This window comes from Mus musculus, chromosome 7 (assembly GCF_000001635.26).
Source record: "Mus musculus strain C57BL/6J chromosome 7, GRCm38.p6 C57BL/6J".
NCBI lineage: Eukaryota > Metazoa > Chordata > Mammalia > Rodentia > Muridae > Mus > Mus musculus.
Window position 1 is genome coordinate 120,204,218 of NC_000073.6, and position 17,635 is coordinate 120,221,852.

Genomic DNA, 17,635 nt, shown 5'->3' on the forward strand with positions numbered 1-17,635 from the left:
TCTCAACCTTCCTAATGCTGCGACCCTTTAATACAGTTCCTCATGTTGTGACGACCCCCAACCATAAAATTGTTGCTACTTCACAACTATAGTTTTGCTACTGTTATGAATCATAATGTAAACATACGTGTTTCCCAGTGGTCTTAGGTGACCTCTGGGAAAGGGTCTTTGAGAACTGCTAGTCTAAAGAGTTAACATCTGGACATCTGGGCTGTGCATGCTGTGGATACAAGGCACATCAGTCTCAAAGACGGTTGAGGTGGGACACTTCTAAGGGCGGAAGTATACCGCCCTGGGTTTTGAAATTGAGCTTGGGGCTGACAGGGATTTGTTGCAGGAGTTGACTTCCGTAGCAAGAGGCAGTGTGCGGAGCATATGTAAGTGACCCATGCATTGTGGAGGCTGAGGCAGGAGCTTGAGGGCAAACAGGCTACAAGACCCTGCCTCAGAAAGCAAACAGAAGAAAAGGGCCCTTAGGCTTTCCTGGGGGTAGTTTTATGATAGACATTGTGTGCCTGTGTTACCCTCTTAACTTCCCAACTTATGGCTTGGCTAGTTTGATTATGACCCCTTCTCTTCTCTTCCCTCCCCTCCCTGCCCCTTTATTATTTTTAAGACCTGGCTGACCTTGGGCTCATTATATAGTCCAAGTTACCCTCAAATGCATGGCAGTCCTCTGTCCCCAGCCTCCGTAGTTCTGGGATTAACAGCATGTGCCATCCCATCTAGCACGACTCTATTTTGATATGGACACTGTTTACAGTTGAGGGGCTAGAAGGAGGAATTCGGGGACCCAGGATCAACTCTGGTCTTAACCTGACTTGAGGCAAATCACTTGACTTCTGTGTCTCCTCTTCAATGAGAAAGTAATTCTTTATTAATCTCACAGGCTTAAAACATTACAGTTCCACACAACATAAGATTAACCATATTTTTGAGTGTCCCTTACCACACTCAATGTCTGTACTAGTTCCAGAACATTTCATCACTCCCCAAATAAACCCTGCACTTATTAAGCAGTCGCTCTCCACTGCCTACTCCCTACAGCCCCTGGCAACTGCTGCTCTTTTTGTGTGCCTGGATTAGTGAAGTCTGGACAATTCATATGAGTGGAATCATATACGCTTTGCTTAGCATACTGCTTTCAAGGTCCCTGCCTGTTGTAGCAGGTACCCTACCTACATCATTCCTTATATGGGCAAACGAGACTCCGTGGTGGGGAATTGCCTTGTCCCATATTGTTAATCAGTTGAATGGACCTTGGGGTTACGATGACTTTGCGAACATTTTTTATATGTTTTATTTTACATTTGTTTATTTAATGTGTGTGCACGTGTGTGGAGGTCAGAGGCAGCATGTGGGAGTCACTCCTCTCCCACCACCACGTGAGTCCAGCAATCAGACTCAGCTCATCCACCTTAAGGAAGCATCCTTACCTGCTAAACCATCTCACTGGCCCTATACTTTGGGGTGGGGGAGGGGAGACAGGGATGGACATATTTCTATTTTCTAGAAGTGAAACTGAAGGATTATACAGACATTGGACATTTGGCTTTGTGAGAAGTAAGCTGCCAGTCTACTTCCCAATACGCTCTGCCCCATGTGCCACCAGTGGGCAAAGGTTCCAGTTTTCTCCTCTCTCGGCACATGCTATTTTCTATTTTGTCCTTGATATAGAATGTTAGTGTATAGCACGGGAAGTTGAAGCCCAGTGAACATTTAGTTCTCATTTGTTCTGGGTGCTAAAGTGGGGAACTTTTAATGAGGCCTTTGGCTATCTGTTTCTTTGTGGAAATGTCTGTTTAGGACTCGTTTTTATTTGTTTACTAGGACTGTATTTAGCCCCTTATTTATTTGGTGTGTCTTTTGTTGCATTGTAAGGGCTGCTCTCTATGTTCAGGATCTGATTTGGCAACGCTTCCTTCCTTCAACTCTCATGCATAGTTAAGAGATGACTCATGACTTCTGTTTATTCTGAGTCTGTTGTTTAGGCCACCACTCCCCCAACCCCGGCTCCTGTCGCTGACCATTTTGCCACTGAACGGCACACAACACGAGGTTCAAACCCAGTTTCGCACCTCTGCACTGAGATAGTTAGTTGAGCACAGTTGGTGACAGTCGTGTTCTTCCCCCGGTGAGTGAGCTAGTGTGATGTCTGTCAACCCTGGTGCATGGAGCGTTTCCAGACTCTGCCTGTGCTTTTCTCAGTTTTGATCTATGCTGATGCTGATTGACAAACAGAAAGTGTTGATATCAGGAATCGTGGGCCTGCCAACTTGATTCCTTCCCCACAGTTTCTCCATCCAGCATTCCTAGGACCATCCTGTTCAAGGCCGCTGGGTTTTGAGCTGAAGACCAACTTTGGGGCGCTTCTGCTGGGAAGGTGGTTGGTCTTTCGGTCTGTGAATACAGGGTTCTCTTTTGTTTCTTATGGTCAAAACCATTGGCCCATAATTGTTCAATGTGATTGATAGTCCTGAAAAAAAAAATAACATGCTGGTGATTTTGATGCTATATAGGATTTTATCACAATGACTAAAATGTGATGTCCTTAGTGTCCTCTGCATAGTAGCAGCTGACCCCAATAGGGGAAACCCTGTAAGGTAAGGACTAGCATTGCCTGACTTAGAGATGATAAGTAGCTGTGGGTTAACTAGTTTGCTCTGAATTATATGCATGCAGCATGTTGAAGAATTGAGATCTGAGCTCATATCCCAGGCTCATAGTTTTTATGTCATACTATCGATGACTATGATGAAAGGGGTGTGTTGTGAACAGGCTTAAAGTACAGAACACGGTGTGAGCAGACATCAAACAGGTGTCTAACCCTGTAGTTTGTGAGACACGTAGACGCTTCCCAAGTACTAACACTCTCCATTTATATTTCATATCTTTGTTGTGAAAACGGACCTGTAGTCTGCTCACTCTTACGTCTCTATTCTCTAAGGTTTTAATAAATTGATATGAAGGTATAAAGGAGCAGTCAGGTACCTAATTCAGAATATTTATTTTTTTTAGTTACCTTTCCATTTATAAAGTAGAGGTGTGGAAAAATGAAGCAATAATCTTTTTTATTGATGACACTTAATATTTTGGCAGGTGACCTTAAGTGTGTTACATCTTCATTTCTTAAGCATCAACCTTCCATCCTTCCTGGTAAGATGGATTCACTACAGATGAAGCAGTTTTCAGTCCTCCTGTGGAAAAACTTCCTTCTAAAGGTGAGTGGTGATGTCTGTGGGAGCTCGATGGGAAGTCTGTGTAGCCAGAGGAAGAACTAACAGCTCACTAACTACATGGATTATAGTTGATTTTCTCTCTTTTGTTCCAAGGCTGGGGTAGCCCTGCTTAGTCTGAAGAACAGCCTGAGAGTCAACAGAATCGGTGTAGGAGAGTGAAACATAGGCAGTATAAGGAAGACAGTCGGGGAGGAGGGCATTCTCATTGTAGAACAAAGGAGAATAATATAGGTCTCTGTTGTGTTAATTAACCCATGGCTCCACACAGGAGCACGCACATGCATGTGCTCATGTGTTCACTAACGTGCCCCCCCCCGCCCCCGTGTTTTGTTGCAGAGCCGGAATGTGGTTGGCTTAGTGGTGGAGATCATCTTGATATTTCTGTTGTTTGTATGGACTTTGACTGTACGCAGAATTTCAAAGAAGACATCTATAAGTGATGTGATTTTCAATCCTATTCTCTTGACATTGCCTAAATTCCTTAATGAAAACTTTGACTATGAATTGGCTTATGTGCCTTCTGAGAGTAATGCAGCAAGAAATATTACTGAGATGGTGAAAAAGGATTTAAATTTCAACTTTAAAGGTTAGAAATGAAAATACTTGAAATATTTCTCTGGAAATGGTTTAGTATGATTTAGTAACCTTCGTAATTCATGCACTCGTCTCCCAAATAGAACACAATGGATTTTGCTCAAATGTCTGCATGACATAATCACAATTGAAATCTAATATTTAAAATGATGACTGAATTAATTTCCAGTCATATAAAACTATCCTTTTTATGATTGTTATGAATAAACTTTTATTTGTGTGTGTGCATGCATATGCATGCATGTGTGTACACTCATGTGCATGTGTACCTGTGTATGTGCATGTGTGTGTATTTGTGACATATGTGGGGGCCAGAGGACATTTTGCAGATGTTGATTCTTTCCTTTCAACAATGCTGTCACCAGGCAAGTGACAGAACCTGATTTCATGTCAAGTATTAGGATAAAACAGGAACTTTTTCTTGGTGCACAGATTTTATTCACAACATATCCAAGTACAGCAGCCACCTGTAGATAGAAGTGTCATCTAATTAGGAGCTTGTGAGTCCACTTGGGAGAGCCACCATGAGGGAACAATGCCCAGGTGGCAGACTTGCCTTCAGAACCAGAAGTTTCCCACACCCGCATGGACTTTGTTATAGCCTCCTGTGAGAATGGTCTTGCTATCAGAACTGTGCACTGGGGATTTGGGTCAAAGAGTGCCCACTGAGTCTCCTGTGATGGACCTCATGGTCTCAACTATGGCTACAGACCAGAAATGTCACTAAGACTCGCCCTCTCAGCAGGCAAGACAAGGACTCAGCTCAGAGAGAGAGAGAGAGAGAGAGACAGAGACAGAGACAGAGACACAGAGACAGAGACAGAAACAGAGCAGAGAGAGACAGAGAGAGACAGAGAGACAGAGAAGAGAGAGAGAAGAGAGAGAGACAGAGAGAGAGGAGTTCCTATGTGTATGGCCTGTCACAACTGTCAACTTATATACAGGCCCAGGAAGGTATTTGTCTGAGTCTCTGAGGCAAACTTGCTCCCTAGTCAACCAGATCCTGAAATTGCTGTAAGATTCAGACAGTTTGTGTCAGCAGTAGACAGAGATCAGCCTTGTTAGTTCAAAGCAACATGCAAAGAAAAAGGTGCCTCATGGGGCTGCTGATCTCTGTCTTTGTTGTGGAACGAACCCAAAGTAGCTCTGAGATTTGGCTTTAGGGCCCTAAACCATGGACCAGGGAAGGGAAGTGTGGAGCCTTCCCAGAGCACTGGCAGAGGGAAGCCTGGGTTTGTCTGAATGCCAAGCAACAGGTACATCTCCTGCACAGGCTTTGAGTTTCTTTGTGAAAATTGATGAACCATGTCTGAAAATCACACAAAAATGTAACTCACTGTAGCTAAAATAACACTGAGAAATATTGACGTTTTGAACACACACATATATCAAAAGTAGATGTATATATCGATGATATAGAATTGATATTCTAGAAATAAACAGGCCCAGGCATAGTAAGTTAATTTTTTGGCATTATTTCAAAGCTAAGCAATGGAGAAAGAATAGTCTCTTGAGCTATCTGGGAACAATGTTCCACATGCAATAGAAAGTTATTGAATCTTACATTTGAGTCATATGTAAAAATACTTCAAATTGGGCTAAAAAAATCCAAATATGAGAGCCAAAACTGTAACACTTTTAGAAGAAAACAAAGGATTGTCTTCATGAACATGGATTTGGCAAAGGTATTTTAGGGATGACAAAAAAAATCATGAAAATGCAATAAATATACTGCTTTTCAACAAAATTGGAAATCTTTTTCCAAAGGAAACTATCAAGAGAATGAAGGACTACTCAAAGGATGAGGGAGTATCTGCAGACTATTTTTTTGTGATGGTAGGTTAGAATAGAACTATAAGGCACACTGAACAACGGAACCATACCAAGGCACCTGTTTTCAAAAACAACAAGAGGTCCAAGCGGAAACGTGGCTGAAGTGGTATCTAAATGACTGATGACCTCATGGGAATGTGGTCAGCATTGTTTAATATCAAGGAAGTGTGACAGATCACACAATGAGATGCCATTCATAACTGGAATAAAAAAGATAGTAGTGAGGCTTGATTGGTGTATGGAGCAACTGGACCTTCCTCACTGGTGGAACTGTAAGTAATGGATCTACCTTGAAAAACAGTGGCAGTTTCTCAATGAACGCAGGAATCATGTGTATACATGAGGGGCAGCCTGCTGAATTCTACTAAAAGGCCCACGTTATAGAAGACAGCATCACTTAAGCATTTAGGCAAAGGATATTCATTTTTTTGTTTACATAGAAAACAAAATTATGATGGCGTTTTTAATTTGATGAATACAATTTTACAGCACTCTATTTTGACGAGTATGTGGTGGGGTCCTTTGGCCTTGATTTGCTTTCCTCTATCTGCTTGTTTCTGGAGGTCACACTCAGGATGCTCTTGTGCTACACTAGCGCCTTACACAGACAAGCCACAATCCTAATGGACTCTGTGAACTCAGTTTCCATATAATTACTGGCCATTTGGGCACTTGCTTCTATAGCAAGCCTGTTCACATGTTTTATCTGTTGGGTTGACTTTCTTTTTCTTTCTTACTTAGAGCTGTGGCAGATGTAGTTGTTGGATATGCACTTTATGTATCTACTTTGAATCTCAGTCTGTGACTCATCATTCCACTAGACAGTATCTTGAAGAATCATGATTTTTAAAAATGTCATTAAGCCCACTTTCTTGATTTTTTTATATGTGTTGTTCTTTCTGTCAAGGCAACCCCAAGTCAATGGTTTCCTTTGTAGTGTGTGTGAGAGAGAGAGAGAGAGAGAGAGAGATAGAGAGAGAGAGAGAGAGAGAGAGAGAGAGAGACTGAGAGAGACAAGTGGAGCTGGAAACTGAACCTATAGCCTTGCATTGCATGCCTGGCAAGCGAGCTGCCACTGAATTATAGCCACAGCCATTTTATTTCATTTCTTTTCTTTCTTCCTTTCTTTAAAAAAAGATTTATTTATTTACTTAATGTATATGATTACACTGTAGCTATCTTCAGACACACCAGAAGAGGGCATCAGATCCTATTACAGATGGTTGTGAGCCACCATGTGGTTGCTGGGAATTGAACTCAGGACCTCTGGAAAAGCAGTCAGTGCTCTTAACCATTGAACCATCTCTCCAACTCCTTTTAATCTCTAATTTATTTTAAAAAATTTACTCTCTCCAAAATCATGAATACAGTCTTTCCATTATCTTATGGAGGAAGGGCTAATTTTTTTACTTTATACACTTATGTATTTTTTTATTTTTGTTTTATATATTTATTTCTCATTTGTTTCCCATACTCCAGGTATACATTAGAGGATCTGAGTGTCCCTGGTTAGGTGGCACTCTTTGGAATGTCCATTGTGTGACAGGCTTGGGTTTTATGGTGTCAAGAAGAATGAGCATTAGGCCTTTCACGTTGATGTGGCAACTTGGACTTTTCTCTCTACAGTTCAAGGCTTTCCTTCGGAAGAATCTTTTGAGAGATACATTAAGTATGAGAACAAGGATGCGCATGTGCTGGCTGCTATTGTGTTTGATCACAAGTTCAAAACCAGCAATGAACGCTTGCCACTTCAGGTGAGAAAGTTTTATCTAAAGACCTGATGTGTTTGCTGTTAGCTTTGAGAGTTTTAAAATGTCTGTGTGTGTGTGTCTCACACACACACACACACACACACACACACACACACATATATGTGTGTGTGTGTATGTATATATGTATATGTATGTATATATATGTATCTGTGTATGGATGTATATGTATATGTATAATGTATGATGTATAATGTATGATGTATAATGTATAATGTATAATGTATAATGTATAATGTATATGTATATGTATATGTAGTATATGTATATGTATATATATCCTTCCTGAAGAGATCAGAAGAGGGCATCAAACCTCTTTTTTTTTGTTTGTTTGTTTTTTTGAGACAGGTTTCTCTGTGTAGCCCTTGCTGTCCTGGAACTCACTCTGTAGACCAGGCTGGCCTCAGACTCAGAAACTCACCTGCCTCTGCCTCCCAAGTGCTGGGATTAAAGGCATGCACCACCACGCCCCACGGGGCATCAAACCTCTTGAAACTAGAGTTGTGGATGGTTGTGAGCTGCCATGTGGGTACAGGGAACTGAACCCAGGTCCTTTGCAAGAGCAGTAAGTGGTCTTAATCGTGGAGACATTTTCCCAAACTCTCTATTAGATTTAAAAAAAAAGTTTATTCGATAGGAAGAACAAAGGTAGAATTTTAAAGTGCACTTACAGTGGTGATTGCTGAACCTTTATTGTTCCTTTGCAACTCAAAAACAAAACGTTGTAAAGACGAAAGGGAGAGGACCATCCAGTTTAGATCATCTTAAGTCTCGACTGTGATTATAGCTTGTGTGGCATATTAATTGTCCTGTATCACAGCAATGCTGCCGTTCTTATCATTGGCATTCCCAAATTTCTCTTCTGTCCCCCAAACTGAATTTTTAATTAAAAAAAAAAAACCCTACAACGTTTTGATCACTGCTAATCTTTGCTTTTCAAGGATCACTGGTTTAACATGTCTTCCTTTGACTTGTTGTTCTAGGTAAAATATAGTTTGCGCTTCGGTCGTATCTATGATCCTGAAAATTTGTTTCAGCCGTCTAAGTATCAGAAAGAAATAGAGTGGAATACATCAACTCTCTTCCCATCCGTGCCTTCTCTAGGACCCCGGAACTTCTTGGAAAACGATGGGGGAAACCCTGGTTAGCAGAGTCTTAAGTGCACTTAAATTGTTTCTTTTACTGTGCGTGGACAGTCACTTGGAACAGGCTTCATTTTTTGTCCCTCTGCATGAACAAGTTGATTTATTTTTTTCATTATGGTTTAATATGGTTTACATTTTATTTTTTATTAACAAACATAAAATGTCATACCTTATAAATCTGTTACTATTTTTCTTCATTTCTTGAGTAAATTTTCTTTTATCTGCTGTTATATATTTAATTGATAACTTTTGCTTCACTCTATATATAATCATCTAAACAAGTACACTCTTCCTCTGGAATGTGTCAGTTTGAGCTGAGGAAATGGCTCAACAGGTGAAGTTCTTGTTTTGTTGCCCAAGTATGAGGCCCCAAATCCAGATCCCATCACCCATGGAAAAGCTGGCATGGACACATCTGTAACTTCAGGGCTGGAGGTGTGGACAGGCATGTCACTGAGACTTGCTGCAGCCATTACAGCCAGAGTCAGGAGCACCAGATTGACTGAGAGACCCTTTCTCAAATAAGTGAGGTAGAGAAGGGTAGGGGTAGATCCCTGGTAAAGTCAGCCTTGACTTCTGCAAAATTCATGCATGGGCGAATGCACACACTTAGACACATCCTGCAAATAATATGCAGCTTTACAAGTTGATGTAGTCATTAAAATAACCCCAAACTGAAAAATATTGACTATGTAAATAGCATTAAGACTATATACAATTTATGTAGATACTGACAAAGATCTGAGAGGTTGTCATTTTAGAGTCGAATGTTGTGTAGTGTCTTGTTTTATCAAAGACACTTAAATGTTTTTCTAACCAAGTTTAAAATGATTCTAGTCTCTTTTAAAAATTAATACACTGCATACTAAAGATATTCTTTGGGAAGAATATAATAGAAAATCCCATGCTATCGGTGGAATAAAAGTAGTTTAACCAAACTAGATAAGGTCTTATAAAAATAGGCCATTTATCATATCATCATCACCATCACCATCACTGGATTTTTTTGGATAGTTTCTGACTATGTAGCTCAGGCTGACCTTAAGCTCATTATGTAGCCTATGCTGTCCTCAAACTTGGGATGATCTTCCTGCTCCCAAGTGTTAGAATTACAAGATAAGAGACACCATCCCCAGATTGAAAAGTTATGTTTGGAAAGTCTTTCCTTCCTTCCTTCCTTCCTTCCTTCCTTCCTTCCTTCCTCCCTTCCTCCCTTCCTCCCTTCCTCCCTCCCTCCCTCCCTTCCTCCCTTCCTTCCTTCCTTCCTTCCTCCCTTCCTCCCTTCCTCCCTTCCTCCCTTCCTCCCTTCCTCCCTTCCTCCCTTCCTCCCTTCCTCCCTTCCTCCCTTCCTCCCTTCCTCCCTTCCTCCCTTCCTCCCTTCCTTCTTTCCTTCCTTCCCTCCTCCTCCTCCTTCTTCTCCTTTTCTTCTCCTCCTCCTCCTTCTTCTTTTCTCTCTCTCCCTCCCTTCCTCCCTCCCTTTCTTTCTTTCATTTCTTCCTTTTTTCTCCACAAATATTCTATTTACCAATTATTAGAACTTTGCCATTAGCCTGTTCTGTGTGACTACCCGAGTCTGGGTGCTGTTTACCTGGATTATCTAAACCACATGGCCACAGCCTTCCTTCCTATTTTGTTTCTCCAAGCTATACAGCAACATGGTGGAGAAGCAGAAAGGGCCTGTCTGGATGCTGAAGAGGCATGCATGTGATAAGAGGCAAAGGAGCAGGGAAGAGCCAGGCGTCCCCATTTTATAAAAGGCTCACAGGAATTAGCTCATACCCTCCAGACCTGTCCAGTCTGTGAAATCATATTAATCTGTTCTGAAGTCAGTCATCTTCCAGTAGGCTCCCACTTCTTAAGGATTCCAACACCTCCACATTGCCACTTTGGGGCCCCAGTTTTCAACAGATAAAGCCCACGAGGAAAAAGACCACATCCAAACAGCAGCTGCCAACAGAGAGTCTGTGAAAGGCAGTGGGTGAGAGGACTAGAGCAGACTTGGCTACATGAGGTTTTGTTTTCTTTTTGGCTGGTCTAGAACTTGCTGTGTAGACCAAGCTGACCTTGAACTCACAGAGATGTCTCTGCTTCCCAAGTGTTGGGATTAAAGGTATGTACCACCATGTCCAGTCTTGCCCTGTGAATTTTAAAGGTGAACTTTAAACATGATGTCTACCTTCAATGATTTTTTTTAAAGCGCACACTACAGTGTTATTAACTATGGACACACTATTGTCTGTGTGTCTCTATATGTAGTCTATGATCAACTCTTTATGGTTACATTATCTTTATAGTAAACATACGTAAAGGCTCCAGTGTTCTTTCTGTACATTGTTTTAGTTACTTATCATGTCCGTTGGGGTTCCATATAGATTTTCATTGAGTGTGTAGATCTCTCTGTGAAAGGCCACTAAGCAGTATTCATCATCCTAACCCGACAGGAGACATCTTTTCGCTTACTTGTGTTGCTTTATCTTCCCGATGGTTTTCAGTTTGATGGATGTACATTTTCCATCTCCTTGGATGTGGTTGTCTTGGCTTTATTCTTTTCGATATTGTAAATGGGATTTACTTCTTGCTTATGCTGCCTTCCTATGTCATATCTCAGTGTGTAGAAACATTTTAGTCAATTCCATGATGGTGTAGCAAGTGTCACAATGCTTATAATTAAAAAATAATAGAAAGTTGATTCTCCTAATTTTGGAAGCTAGGAAGTCCAAGCTCCCAGTACCGACAGACTAGTCCTTCAGTAATGGCTCACCGTGTGCTTCTGAAGTGATAGCTTTTTGCTCTGTCCTCAGGGAATGGGAATAGACTGGTTGTTTCATGACATTTTAGTGGGAGAAGGGGCAAAAAGGACTAGGCCACTCTGGTCTATTCCCTTTGAGAGCGTTCCATTCATGAGGATGGAGTACTTATGTCCAATCACTTCTGACAGGCCTTACCTCTTTAAAATATACCAAGTATTAGGCTTCAACATAGCAATTTTGGAAGGACACAGATAACGAACAAGAGGTTTGCTTACAATTTTAAAATTATCATTCAGTTTGGCTGATAAAGACACCTCATAAGGTTATGGTATTATTTTCATGGGATGTTTTAACTTTGAGAAGTCAGCAATTAGATCTCATGGTATTCATTATACGTGTCTCAAATCATAATTGGCATTTGTTAAATTGCTAGAAGTCTTGAATTATCTGAGTTGTTACTGTCATCTCCCTGGCTGTATGTTACTATCCTGAACTTGACAGTCTCTGGTTTTGTTTTATTTTGTTTTGTTTTGTTTTGTTTTGTTTTGTTGTTTGTTTGCTTGGTTTCTTTTTTCATTTAGGATACATCAGAGAAGGATTTCTTATCGTGCAGCATTCAGTAGACAAGGCCATCATGATGTATCACAGTGGCAGAGCAGCTGAAGACATATTTGCCAACACCACAATTTATGCGGAGAGATTCCCACACCCGGCCTTTATTCATGACAGCTTCTTGTGGACTTTTATTGCTATGTTTCCTTGGACAATTTTATTTACATTTACTCAAATGGCACTTGTCATAGTTGGGACCATTATGCTGGAAAAGGAAAAGAGATTAAAGGTAATTTCATTTTATTTGTAATATTCTGGGCCAGCAGAATAGTGTGTGCAGAGGGTTGGGTAGTTTCTGTACACCTGTCTCTGCTAAATAGACATCCTGTGGGAGCTGCATGCAATCATGGGCTGCCTGGAGTGTGCACAGGGCCAACGATCAATTTTCTGAGGCTTTGATTTTTTTTTAAAAGAGAATTCTTGATTTGACTAACTGACTAAGAGAACACTATGGAAAGGAGTCAGATAGTAATGCCCCGAAAACGTCTATGGGATGAAGTAAGGAGAGAATCAGACAAGGTCTTGAATTATGTAACCTAAAATATATCTTAATTGCTACAACCTGTGATCTTTCTGGGGATGATTTTCAGTATGAAGTAAATCAGACTTCATTATCGACAATAGTGGCTGCAGTCAGGAAGCTGCGAGAGCGCTCACCTGTCCATCAACTTGTTTAATGCTTACTTACTAATTACCTCCTTTGTTCCAAGGACTCTGATGTTTAAAGTTTAAAGTCTGGCTTTATCAGCAGCTAACTCTATGATCATTCTCTGTTTCCCTAAATGTAAATTGAAGACTGTAGTAGCTACTTTTGTTGTTATTGGGGCAGTTAATGAGATATTATTTTAGAAGTCTCTAGAACCCATTTATAATCATCCTACAACTGGTAGTTTAAAAAAAAGAGAAGACAACTCTCTACTTATACATTGTTCAAAGTTTAGTTAAGATGAATGTAATATCTTAATTACCCAAGTGGGTGTTTACTGGCCAGACATTGGACAGAGATGGTTAGATTCTACAATATGCAAAGAACTTGAAATTCAACATCAAGAAAACAGGCTGATTTAAAAAGCAGAGCAGGGAACCAAACAGAGTTCCCCAAAGATGAAAACCAGATGGCTGAAAAACATTTTTAAAAAAATGTTCCATGTCCTGGGCTATTAGAAAAATTCAATTAAAACTACTTTGGAAATTTATCTTACTCAAGTCAGAATAAAAAAATAATATTAAAACAACAACAACAACAACAACAACAACAACAACAACAAACAAAAAGACAATGAGAGCAAATGCTGGCACGGTTGTGGGGAAAGGAGAACACATACTCCTTACCGGCACTCCTTACGGCAGTGCAGACTGGCACAGCCACTATGGAAACCAGTGTAGAGGTTTGTCAAAGAGTTGGGTCTACCACAAGCTCTCACTCTACCATTACTCTTGGGCATAAATCCAAAGGACTCTATATCCAACTACAGAGTTATGTGCTCATCAACGTTCATAACTGCCCTATTCACCATAGCTAGGGGAAAAGGGGGGAAAGTTATTCTTGAAGTACAGTGGTGGCTTTGCTTGTTCTGAGCAGCAGTGAACGATATGGTTCAATAGGTAGATGCTACCAGAGCAAGGGCTTTGGCACAGGCTAGTCCTGTGCCGAGCACTGTTACCTCCACAAAGAGCAGGTGTGAAGAGAGGTATGGAGGGCTGGCTGACTTGAAGGGAAATCAAAAGAAAGAAAATACACCAGAGGTTGCATGCCTCACCATTATACATTCTTTTCCATTTCCTTTTAATCATTAAAAAAAATGCAGAAACCATTCTTAGGTTTCAGGATATAAAGAAATGACCAGCGTGAAGAATTGGTCCATGGGTCATTATCTGCTGACAAAGCTTGGCCGTTTAGGCAAGACTAAAGACAAGAAGGTAATTTTAAGGTAATTCTGACAGGCCAGGGAAAAGGCAGGGAAGACTGAGATAAGTTGTATTAGTGTATGGGACAGAGATGACCCATGGACCTATATTTAGGAAGTAGACATCAGCGGAAATGGATATGTACATGACTGACTGAGTTTTTGAATGTTGCACACAATTCTTTCAGGGATTTCCCCACACATCATCTTGTTGCTAAGGCATTTGGAGATGCTTGTCAAGTGATGTCCAGGTCGAGTGAGTCAGTCCACTGACTACTCCCAAAGGGACAGTGACACTGGGCTTAGTAAAGACAGATCTCAACAGGGAACACAGTCATTCTTTTCCTCCCTGGCTAAGGAGGTGAAATTACGATGCCCCAAATCACCCATGCTCGAAACCTCAGTTTTATCCATGTGGTGCAACGCATAATGTATATCCCCACCATTTCCTGCTGTTGTAGTGTTTGGGGAAGTCTTTCTGTGCTTCATCTCTAAAATGGTGACATCAATATCCTACCATGAAAGTAATTAGAGACACTCCAGGTTAGTACCCAAGGAAAACTGAGCAAGAGTCTTGGCTATGTCTCTATTTCCTTTGTCCCTTACACATGGGAATTAATGTAGCCCTGATTCTTCCCAACCCCTCATGGCTCCCCTTCCCTCTCCCTTTGTAGTAATGCCATCTGCCAGTTGTTCAAGCTTTTGTTAATATTTCATCATCTAGCCATGCCAGCACACTCTCTTTGGTTTGGCCAACAACTGTCTTTCCCTAATGTTTTCATATTAGTCCCTTGCCCCTCAGTGAAAATGGATCACTGAACCATTCTTTCTTTTTGTTTTTTTGTTTTTTCTCACTGTAAGACCTTTTCTTCCTTAACTGTTGATTCACCCTTTTCAAATCTGTTTTTTTTAGCTACCAATTGAAACAGCCAGTTTATTTTTCACGTCACAGAGACTTAAATTGGACACTTTAAGCTAGTATTCATTTTGTTTTGTTTAATTGAAAATATGTTTTATTTCTAGACCTGGTGATTCACATCTTTAATCCCAGCATCTGAGATTCAGAGGCAGGTGGATTACTGTGAGTTTGAGGTCATCCTGGTCTACACAATGTGTAGGCCAGTCAGGACTTCATAGAGAGACCGTGCCTTAAAAGAAAAATAAAAAGAATTAATTCTTTGAGAATTTCATACATCGTACTTTGGTTCTTTACCTCTCCCCTCTCTCTTTCCAGATCCACACCCTCTTCTGTACCCAAACCAACTTTGTGCCTTCATTAAAACAATACTAAACAAAAGAAAAACAATCCAGTTTGTGCTCTTGTTCCTAAAGGCTATTGATATTTTACTGTGTAAAAGCCCACGTTAGTGTTGGCTCACTTTTGAACTTAAGCAGAATTGTGCAATAGCCATTCTCTGGCATCTGACAGGCATTCATATTCCACGGAGCTGTAATCCGTACAACTTGTTTCCATAGATGGAATGTGGTAATAGGGATGAACTCTTGTGACTTACAATTATGTTATAGTGGGTAATAATTAGGTTATAGTGGGTAATAACTAGGTTATACTGGATAATAATCGTGTTATTCTGGATAATGGCACTTTGAAACGTACTCCTTCACTCTGTTTGATGCTGCTGCTGTTAGCATGCCTATCTGGCAAGTTGCGCTTTATTCATTATACTTTAGCAGACTTGTAATAAAGCATAATGTCTTCATCTCCTGGTTTCTAATTTACACATCTTCTCATGATGGGTTCTAGTTCTCCTTTGCTATATAAGGTCGCGGCACCTTAACAAATGACTCACACCTGTCACCTCATATTCTCCCTGTCTTGGATTCAGGCATGACACTTACTCTTGGTCTCAGCCAAATCTGTTCTCCTGTTTGCGGCTGTGGTGGGGAAAGAATCATTTCTTAGCTCCTCCAGTTGTGGGTAGAATTCAGTTCCTTAAAGGCCCAGGACAGAACTTCTTAGTTTCTTTTGTTGTTTATGGCCAGAGCAACTAATATTCTCAAAGTGCATCAGCTGCCTTTATATGGGGTACAATGTAATTACAGGCACTCGAGTTTATCATCTTCACCACATCCCACTGACTGAAACAAGTTGTGCAACCTGCTTACACCAAAGAGAAGTAACAAGAACAGAATCACCAGAAGGCAAAAGTGACAAAGCCATCTTGGAGACTGTTTATGAAACATGGAACTTTTTAACTGAACTCCAGACATTGTGACGTTTGAGTGGATTTTACATTCCCGAGGTTTTTTTATTTTGAGGCACACTTAGATATCTTGGAAACAGTTTGTTCTTTGAGATCTCTTCCTACTCTTTTTTCAATTCAAAGGATGGAACCCAGGGCTTTGCATATGCCAGGGAGGTACTCTTCCATTGAACTGTAGCCCCCAATTTTGATTTGTTTTGTTTTGTATTTAAGTCAGAGTTTTAAATGTAGCTAAGGTTAGCCTGAATATTATATATAGCTCGTAATGGCCTCGAATTCATGATCCTCCTGATTCTGCTCCATAAATTCTGGTATTGTGGGCATATGCCATCACACCCAGCTATTAATTTATAGGGTTTGTTGTTGTTGTTGGGTAGGGTGACAGTAGGGCTTCTTCTAAAGCTTTTGTTCTCAGTTTGAGGCAATTTTGCTCCAGTGGTCTCTCGGCAATGTTTGGAGGGGATTTTCACAACTAAGACAGATGTTGCTTCCATCGGGTTGGTAGAGGCCAGGGATGCTGCTGCATTCTCTATAATGCCCACCGCAGTGTTTTGTGATGTAAAACTGAACTGCCAGCCATATCAAAGTTGAGAAGCCTTGATATGCATAAACACATAGGATGATGTTCTACACAGAAAATTTTCTCAATAGTATATAGGTTGAAAATCCAGGTCTAGGTCTGCTAAACCAGACACACTGCTCACATAAAATGCTTGTAGATAACCTTTTGATGGTGGTTACGGTTTAATCTGGCTATTGGCAACTGGAATTTCTTCTTTGCCTATGTTGCTGTGTTCTGGCCCTGGGGTATATCCTCATGAGCTCTAAGATGGAGATGCTGGGAGCACCATCTAAGGTGCCTGGAGCAAGTATCCTGCTAATCTCTGCCCTCTCTGGAATTTGGCCCTGGAAACTTCAGCTGCTTTGCCCTCTCTGGGCTTACCTGTCTTTTCACCTCAAGGCAGCTGCTGGGCTCTGCTTCAGTCCCCACTGCCACCAGTCAGGCAATTACCAGCACGTAGCTAAGCAGTCAGTAGATCTCCCCAGTTCACCTTGATTTTTTTCCTTCCTGTCCTTACCCAGAAACAGAGTGCTTTCCATGGATTGGCTAATTAGCTAGTTGCATGCTTTTCTCTGCAGGCGTGAACCAAATCCAGAGCCTTGATCATGTGTAGTGGTTTGTGCAGCTATTCCCAGACCCCGACACTGGTCAAAAGGGAAAGCTGTAAATGTAAATTAAATTTGTCCTAAAGCTACCTCTCCGTGCAGCATTCTGCACTTAATGCTATGTGATGCTCGATATCATTCCCTTGACAGGATCCAAATTACCTAGTCACAGACCTCTGAGCAATTCAGGGCTGTTTTAAATTGGTCAACTGAGGTTGGGAGACCTGCCCACTGTGGGCAGCGCTACTCCATAGGCTGGGGTGTTGGACTGCATAAAAAAGGAGAAACTGGCTGAGCACTCACCACACAGAGATAGTCTGTATGTCACTTTCCTGTAATACTGTCTGCATACACTGCTAGCAGAGCTCAGTGACTCTCTACTGTTGCAGGGTGTGAC

At 41.0% G+C, this 17,635-nt stretch overlaps 1 protein-coding gene across 7 annotated transcripts in view; it reads left to right on the forward strand.

Moving 5' to 3' along the window:
• Positions 1-17,635, forward strand: part of Abca14 (ATP-binding cassette, sub-family A (ABC1), member 14) — a 121,428-nt gene that overhangs the window by 291 nt on the left and 103,502 nt on the right. For 5 of the 7 annotated variants that reach the window (XR_003946550.1, XM_017312271.2, XM_017312273.2 and 2 more), the window contains exons 2-6: positions 3,100-3,221; positions 3,576-3,825; positions 7,293-7,420; positions 8,419-8,578; positions 11,912-12,171. Coding sequence is in view for 6 of the 7 variants with exons in the window: in XM_017312271.2 (XP_017167760.1) it covers positions 3,162-3,221; positions 3,576-3,825; positions 7,293-7,420; positions 8,419-8,578; positions 11,912-12,171 (858 nt within the window). In the remaining variant the exon portion in view is untranslated. Of the gene's footprint in view, positions 1-174; positions 260-1,879; positions 2,135-3,099; positions 3,222-3,575; positions 3,826-7,292; positions 7,421-8,418; positions 8,579-11,911; positions 12,172-17,635 lie in introns of those variants that run through there. The other 2 variants (XM_006508142.3, XM_006508143.3) reach the window with 2 other exon arrangements.